Genomic DNA, 8,856 nt, shown 5'->3' with positions numbered 1-8,856 from the left:
CCCGACAGATGATCTCAGCAAGCGCAGTCGCCAGCACCGCCAGCGGCATTCCCGCCCTGCGCCAGATTAACACCGCTCTGCCCCTGCAGCTGGGCTGGCTCCGCCGCAATGGGATCTTCTTTGCCAGCTCTGTGAACAGCCCTGAAATCTGGTCGCCAGTCTTTGCCGACGTCTCAAAGAACAGCAGGCCGAAGTTCTGGGCGTACTCGCTGCCCTCCTCACCGACACGGTTCTGCGGTCCGACAGATCGGTCTTGTTGCCAGCCAGCGCAATAACAATGCCCGGCTCTGCCTGCCTCTGCAGCTCCTTGACCCACGACTTGGCGCGCTCAAACGACGCCGCCTGGGTGATGTCGTAGACCACTATGGCAGCGGCGGCGTTGCGGTAGTACATAGGCGCAAGGCTCTTGTACCTCTCCTGGCCTGCTGTGTCCCAGATGTGTAGGTTGGCCGAGTTCTCGTTGTCGATAGGCACTACTTTCATCAGGAACGCTGCGCCAATTGTGCTCTCCTTGTACGGGTCGAACTGGTCGCGCACGAAACGTGTGACAAGACTACACAGAGAAAGTTAGTGATTTCAGCCTTGGCAGGCCAAGCCCAAAAAGGATATAGCTGCTGCTGCTGCTAGTGTTCAACGACGCAGGGTCGGAAATTGGAGACACGTACCTGGACTTTCCAACCGCAGACTCGCCTACAAGCTTACGTGTGGTGTTAGTTCTGGGCTCAACCGAGGAGGTGCAGGGCGCGGCATGTGCGGACCAGTGGTACGAACCTAGCAAGACCACCTTGAACGTGTGCTGCTTTGGCTTTGTCGTTTGCTGCTGGCTGTTGCTGTTGTCGGCCATGGCGTGTCTAGAAAATGAGGCTCGGATAAATGTCGAATATCTACGGATACGAATTAGAGAAGGAAATAAAAGGTACAAAATGAAACAGCAGGTGAAAGTTGGAAAGGCTCCACACGCCCATCGCCTGACCAGACAGCTTCATTAAAAGGCGCGCCTTTCCTTTGCCATGGCAGGTCTGCATGAGGGTTTCGACTCGAGCCGCACTGACTGCGCACCAACACCTTTTTTTTTTCGCTTTTCGCACCTTTACTTCTCCTCTCGCCTCTCGCCTCTCGCCTTTGTTGAATTCATCAAACCTTTCCCCCTCATGGCCTCGTTCAATACCCGGTTTGCAAAAGAGTACAAAATACTGCAGAGCAGCGACCTTGAAGGCATCATGCACGCCCAAGCACGACTCCCTGAACCAGTATGAGGCACGCATCGACGGGCCCGGTGAGACGCCGTACGAGAACGGCCGCTTTCTCGTGGACATCACCCTGACAGACCAGTATCCGATAGAGCCCCCCTCTGTGAAGTTCAGAACGCGCATATATCACCCGAACATCGACGACCACGGCAACATCTGCTTGGATATATTGAAGACGGGCACGAAGGCACCTGGAAGCCCCAGTGGACGCTGGTCAGTGTCTGCTGGCACTGACTGTGCTGATGAGAGCGCCGAATCCTGATGACCCGCTTATGCCAGACATAGCAGAAGAGCTGAAAAGCGACACCGAGGCGTATCAGCGCAAAGCAAGAGAGTGGACAGCCAGATACGCAAAGCCAGTCAAGGATGATCGAGATGAAGACGAGACCGGGCCGCTGCACGCGCCGCAAACGCCCGAGGGAGCAGAAAGCCGGTGCCGAAGATGCGCAGCCTGGGCTGAAGCGCAAGCCAGCGTCCCGGCACCCGCAAATACCCAGGCTGGTGTGACGAGACCGGATGGTTCTGGCAGCCAGTTCGAGAAGCCTCTGCCAGGAGCACCGGCAGCATCGGTCTCGCCGATCAGCAGCTCGGTAAGCCGACGGCTCGGCCTTAGTCGCAGCCGAAATGCACCACCAGCGAAATCCCGTGCACAGCAACAGCAATCACCCGGCCTGGGCCGCGTGTCCTTGGCATCGTCACAGGAGGAGCCCGGGTCGTTGAGGCGCGGAAGCAGCAGTCAGGGCAGCGCCTTGTCATCATCAGCGGCCTCGTCGCGGAAGGCGAGCGGCGGTGCCAAGCTGTCTGATCTGCTAGGGAAAACCAGCCTGTCAAAGAGCCGCAATACGCGACGCAATCTGCAACCCTTTCACGGTTCACAGGCATTGGCGACTTCAGACGGGCGCAGCTCCAAAGGCAAGGGCGGTGCAGAAAAAAGCCCTGTCCGTTGGCGATGGCAGTAGCAATGGCAAGCGCAAGCGGCGAGAGTCCTGGAGCCCGAGTCCGATGAGTCATCGCAGCCAGCAGCACAGTTTCTGGCCGAGGAGAGCGATATTGCAGCGAAGAGCTCTTGGCCTGGGAGGCACGATAACACCAATCTCGACTTTGAATGTCTGCTAAGCCCTGGCGAAGATACGACCAGCTCTCAGTCAGCATTGTCCCGAGCTCGCGCGATGACAGCGAGCAAGGGCCATCAGTCCACCAGTGCCAATTGCCAGCAATGACGCTGCAGGGACTGTGTTCAGAAGGCGAAGCTACATCCCAGCCAGCACTGCCAGCCGGGCAGGATAGAAAGGGCAAGGGCAAGGCTCCGGATCACTGTCCCCAGCAGCAGCAGCAGCAGCAGCAGCAGCAGCAGCAGCAGCAGCGGAATACTGAGGCTGTGGAGGTTCTGAACGAATCCACTTTGGTCCACTAGATCTGGGACTCCCACCGATCCACGTCAGTGCGCAGCGCAAGCTCATGAGAAGGCGCCATCGCCAGTAAATTCACATTTGTAAGCAAGGAGCAGGGCTGAACCCCGTCCGTGTGAACATTGGCTGGCTGGCTGCTCGGACTTGACATTAACCGGTCATGCCAAAGAGCACAAAATCCGTTAATAGCGATCGTCACTTGGTCTTTTATTTGCCCAACTTTTCTCTAATCCCCTCTGGCAGTGCGGCTTTCTCTTGCTTCTCCATTCCTCCTCATTTTCGCTCACTCTTGGATAAACGCGGTTCTTCTATACCTGTACTATACGCCGATAAACAAGTCTCTGCTTGTCATTGTTTTGTTATTATTGTTGCGATTCGCCCCGTAGAGAGAGCTGCTTGCTACTACCTGCAATTAATCGAATCCAGGGCCACCAGGAACCAGGCCAGATAAAACTAGGAAACCCATCTGGGAGCAGCCTATTCCAGGGACAAAGAGGCCGGTTCAAAACAACCATTGGCACAAAGGAGATCCAAATACTGAACTGCTATGGCACGGAGCGACGGATATATCCCTATTGCCGGCTCAGCAGCCGAAACACACCAAGGTTTGTATTCCATGGCAACCCGGGCAAGATTACGCGATGGCTCCCTTCGCCATTGCCAACTGGATTCACCCTGTCGCCATCTCGGGGCAGCCCATGCATGTTGGTCGCAAGCCGGCACGCCATGTTGCACAGATATTGGCTCATCGGACACATGCATGGCGACAGCAGGGAGCCGTTTCTATCTTTGGAAAGATGGAGTATGTCGATTGCAAATATGCCCACCACTCTCGCCTCATATGAAGGGAGTCGCCGGTTGTCGATCGCCATTGCAAGCTGCATTCGTTGTGTGATGAAAGGATGGGCCAAGGTGTAGGCTTGTGTCCCCCCTAGGTTGCACTGCAGCTGTCCCTCTCCCACCCCCACCATCCGCGAATGGCCAATGCATGGCGTAGAGGAACAGCTAATTGTATGGCGGGAGGGATGGCGGGGACGGTTGGGAGTATATATAATGGCCATTACTGCCTTGGCCTTCCGGGATGCCATCCCCGTCCAGTCCTGTTATTTTCTCTCCACGCATATTAATACTGGTCTCCACCGGCATCTCCTTCGCCCTTCTCTGACCACACAACATTCTTACATCCACTTAAGCGGGCTCCCACCATTCCGTCTGCTTGATTCCGTCCCCCCACCATGAAAGCAGAGGTCTCCGAATCCATCGAGCCCCAAGCACCCGGTGGCACCTGGGCAAAGGTCAAGCGACTGCAGGCTAACATTGTTGGCAATGTAGATCCCGAAGGCGCGCAGCAGAATGCAGACAGACACCGCTATCGCACGGTCGACGAGTCGCAAGTACACTTTACGTGGCGAGCCGTGGCAGTCGGGCTTGTGTTTGGCACAATCCTGTGCTTCTCCAACATGTATTTCGGGCTGCAGACGGGCTGGATCTCGATGATGAGCCTGCAGTCGTCGCTGGTCGGCTTTGCAGTCTTCAAGGCGCTGGACAAGGTCCTGGACGTCAAATTCGGGCCTGCCGAGAACGTGGTTCTGCAAACCACAGCTGTTGCTACGGCCACGATGCCGCTGGCGGCTGGATTCGTGGGGATTTTGCCGGCGATCAAGCAGCTGGATCCAGACGAGACGCATGGCGCACAAACCGAGCTCAGCTACGGCCAATTGTGCGCGTGGGGACTGGCGCTGACCTTCTTTGGCGTGTTCTTTGCAGTGCCGCTACGCAAGCAAACGATTATTCGCGAGAAGCTCCGGTTCCCATCGGGCACTGCGACAGCACAAATGATCAGTGTTCTGCACAATCGCCCGGATCCGACTTTTGAGGAAGAGAATGGGCGGCGGGCGCTGCCGGAAGGCCATGGCCGCGGATTCATTGAGACTGAGAGCCAGCTGCGCAACCGCCGCAGCAACAATCAGACCGCCGGTTCACCTGAGACCGCCAATGATGAGCCCGAGGAGCCAGCAACGCTAAACAAGGTGGTGGTTGATGTCAAATGGGTGATCAAGCTGCTGGTTCTGCTGGTCTCGTTCCTGCTGTCTGGCGCCTATACGCTGATTGCTCATTTTTATCCGATCCTGGCCGCCCTGCCCGTGTTTGGCAAAACGCTAAAGAGCAAATGGCTGTGGACGCTGACGCCCTCCCTCAGCTATGCCGGCCAGGGGATCATTATGGGCCTGCCGACGTGCATCTGGATGTTGGTCGGCGCCCTGGTCGGCTGGGGCGTTTTGTCGCCGATTGCCAAGACCGAAGGATGGGCGCCCGGACCGGTCGGTGACTGGAAGAACGGCAGCCGCGGGTGGATTTTGTGGGTATCGCTGGCGGTCATGATCGCTGAGAGCGTGGTCTCCCTAAGCCTCATTACGTGGAAGGAATGCAGACGCTGGGCCCAGCATTTCCAGCAAGCAATGGGCCGCAGGCGCGAGCGCAGGCGGTTGCTTGACGAGACTGTGGGCGGAGATGAGCAGCCGAATGGAAGCCAGTCGCCGAGAAACAGCTACGGCGTGGCAGACGAAGGCAGCCAGCAGATGACCCCAGAGCAGAATGACCAAGCGCAGACGTTCAAGCCGATGACCATGATGTCTACAGATAGCCCACAGCCCGGCGATGATGCCGATGATGAGGACGTCGACCCACGGTACCTGGTGCCCGGGTGGGTTGTCTGGGGCGGCCTTTTGGCGTCGACTCTGCTGTGCATGGGCATTGTCAAGGCAATCTTCAACATTCCGATGTACGATACGCTGATTGCTGTCCTTTTGGCGCTGCCCTTGGCTGTGCTCGGTGTGCGCGCACTGGGCGAGACCGACCTGAACCCGGTCTCGGGGATTGGCAAGGTCTCGCAGGTTATCTTTGCCGGCGTCATGCCCGGAAACATTATTGGCAACCTGGTGGCTGGTGGAATCGCCGAGGCAGGCGCTCAGCAGGCCGGCGATCTGATGCAGGATCTGAAGACCGGGCATCTGCTGCATGCATCGCCGCGAGCGCAGTTTGTTGCCCAGATGATCGGCAGCGTGTTCAGTGTGTTTGTTTCCGCCGGCGCTTACAAGCTCTACAACCGCGTCTACGAGATCCCCGGCCCGCAGTTCCCGGTCCCCACCGGCCAGGTATGGCTAGACATGGCACGCCTAGTCAATGGCCGCCCACTGCCGCCGCACGTCTGGCCGTTCATTGCTGTGTTCTCTGCAATCTTTGTTGTGCTGCCCATTCTGCTATTGCTGATTACAAAGTCGGGCAAAAGATCGTGGCAGATCGGACGCTTTACTGTCAGCACCCTGACTGTTGAGCGGTGGTGGCCCAGCGGAATAGCCTTTGCCATCGGTATTTACAACACCCCGAACTTCACGCTTATGCGCGCGATTGGCGCAATTGCGGCTGCAGCGGTCACCGAGTTTTTGGTTGCACGCAATCGTCGCTCACATGCACTTAGTGCGGCGGAGGAGCAGCTGTACCGCAGGAAGATTGGAATGCTGGTTATTATTCTGGCCAGCGGGTTTGTGCTCGGCGAGGGCACTTTCTCGTTCGGAATCCTTCTCTTTGAGGCCTTCCTTTAATAGATGGGTGAGCAATGCCCAAATAGCCTTGTTTATAAACAGCATCCAAACCATCCAACGCACAAAAAGCTGTGTTTGTATGCGTGTTTGTGGCGAGGCATACTGATCTGGACTTTCCCTATGCCAAATGGCATGTTTATATGGTGTTGTCGTATATTGCAAATACTGTGGGTACCGGCAAGCCCGTTTATGGCAATGTACTTAAGCCAATGCCTCTTCTAACTGTACATTGCCTAGAAGCGCTAGCCGCACTTTCTTGTCCACAGATTCACGCCGAATAAACCCATGATCCTCTTTAAACCACGTCACTGTACCCTGCTAGCACTGGCTGTCCTGGCTGCTGCTGCGTCCGCCGCCTACAGCTCAACCTGTGCTAATAACGTTGTTACCTACTGGGGCCAGAACAGCTGGGGTGGCAGCCACCTCAACGACCCCGACCACTGGGAACAGGACCTCGCCAAGTACTGCCAAGGCGACACCTTCGACATTATCAACCTCTCCTTTGTCACAAACTACAACACTTCAGGCCTCCCAGTCCTCAACCACGCCGGCCACTGCGAGACTAAATTCAACGGCACAAACACCCTGACATGCCCGGATATTGGTGCCGACATCAAGACATGCCAGGCCAAGGGCATAAAGATTGTGCTCTCGCTGGGCGGCAGCGGCATCTACTCTTACGGCCTGGCAAGCGATGCTGATGGCAAGACGTTTGCAGACACTATCTGGAACATGTTCCTTGGCGGATCGCACGACTACAGGCCATACGGCAATGCTGTGCTCGACGGAATTGATCTTGATATCGAGTCAGGCGACCACACCGGGTATGCTGGATTCATTTCGCAGCTGCGCACCCACTTTGCCAGCGCCTCGAAGCAGTATGTCATCTCGGCAGCTCCGCAGTGTGTCTACCCAGACTACAACCTGGATTCAACTCTGCGGAACGCCTGGATCGACAACAACTACGTACAATTCTACAACAACCCGTGCAACCTGGCCAACATCGACAACCAGTGGAACTTTGACTACAAGAGCTGGGACACACTGGCGAAGAAGAACCCAAACCCCGACTCCAAGGTGTACATCGGCCTGCCCGCCGGACCGGCTGCTGCTGGCAACGGATATCTGAAGCTATCGACACTCAAGACTGATATCACGCAGCTGTACTCGAACTACTCGTCAACTTTTGGTGGGATCATGCTCTGGGACGCATCTTGGTACTCGAACAACAGAGAATATGTGCAGGAGCTCGCTACCTGGGTCAAGACCAGCATGAACTGTGGTGCCAGTGCCTCAACACCAGCTTCTTCAGCAGTGGCCCCTTCATAGGGAACAGGCTCAGGCACTAGCTCAACACCAGAGGAAATGCCTTCCCAGTAGCCATGAAAAGCATTTTCTATTTTTGGACGCTGCTGTGTAGGAGTTATCAAAATCAATTCACATTGAGGAGATGCCAAAACCTTCAAATATCCATGACTAGTCTGACCAGTGACGGGATCCGGCTTGCTATCTGAGTGATCCCAGCACAGGCAGCGGCACGAACAGCAGTGACCTCGAGGGACTGTAGCATGGTATCTAAAGGAACCAGGCACTGACTTTTCTTCGGCCCAGTAGTGCTGTCGTGAACGCATACGCACAGCACCTGCAGTTCAGTCAGCTCGGACAGTATTTCTAGGATTTGGTTCACTGGGAACGACGCTCGAGCAATCTTTAACCGGCGAAGGCGCTTACACCTAATACGGCCAGGAACTGACACAACCTGCATATGCGCAAACGACACCTCGAGACTTGTCAGATGCGGATTCGACGACAGGATCCAGTTCAGGAACTCAGCAGGGTTGTATGGGTAGCGGTCCGAATAGCCGCTGCGCAGAGCGACATTCAGTTGGCGCAACGAGGCAAATGGCATGATGTCGAACTGCATGCTGCGTTCCGAGTAGCTGATTTCCAGCCTGAAGATAGGTGCGGGCGCGAAGAGCAGCAAGAAATCGGTGAACTCGTACTCTGATGGATCGAGGACCAGTGTCTGCAGGTTCGGAAACAGCGGTGCGCGGAATTCGTCGCCGCAGTTGATTGCCTGGTGTGACGAAATCCAGCGAAAGTGCAGCCGCAGGTCCTTCAGATTCTGGAACTCGACACGCTCCCTGGTCCCTGTCATTGCGAATAGACGGCTCAGCCCAATTGATGGGTGCAGGTTGTGCAAATCAAGAGATACCAGCGACGCAGCCACCAGCTTTGTCAACTGGCTGGCTTGCCCCCTGTCCATTAATGGCTGGCACAACACCAGTCGCGATAACTCCGCTTGGTGTGCAATACGACAGCCCCAGATGTGGTGTGCTGTGCCGCGCATATGCGGCTGTGCCAGGACCAAATTTGGAAACACGCTCTGCACTCCAATGCTCGAGATATCTGTCAGGTTTGGCAAAACTGTACCCAGATACCGCTGAAGTTCCAGATCGGACACTGCCAATCCAGCCGACTCTAGTCGGCTGTTCGCGTCGCACCCGTAGAGCGTGCATATCTTTACTGATGGCCATGGGCGACTACCCAGCCCCGCTTCCTCCAGTTCCTCGCACAGGCGCTCAATGTTGGATC

The 8,856-nt window shown here is 56.1% G+C and overlaps 1 protein-coding gene across 1 annotated transcript; it reads left to right on the top strand.

The window, feature by feature from the left end:
* Nucleotides 1-6,546: 6,546 nt before the first annotated feature.
* On the top strand, nt 6,547-7,590 carry DL89DRAFT_253128 (glycoside hydrolase; the record flags this gene model as incomplete). Its single annotated transcript, XM_040885186.1, has 1 exon — nt 6,547-7,590. The coding sequence occupies one exon, from the start codon at nt 6,547-6,549 to the stop codon at nt 7,588-7,590; it is 1,044 nt and encodes a 347-aa protein (XP_040738996.1).
* Between the last annotated feature and the right edge of the window lie 1,266 nt (nt 7,591-8,856).

Source organism: Linderina pennispora (assembly GCF_002104995.1).
Source record: "Linderina pennispora strain ATCC 12442 chromosome Unknown DL89scaffold_180, whole genome shotgun sequence".
NCBI lineage: Eukaryota > Fungi > Kickxellomycota > Kickxellomycetes > Kickxellales > Kickxellaceae > Linderina > Linderina pennispora.
This window is presented reverse-complemented; position numbering and strand designations above follow the sequence as displayed.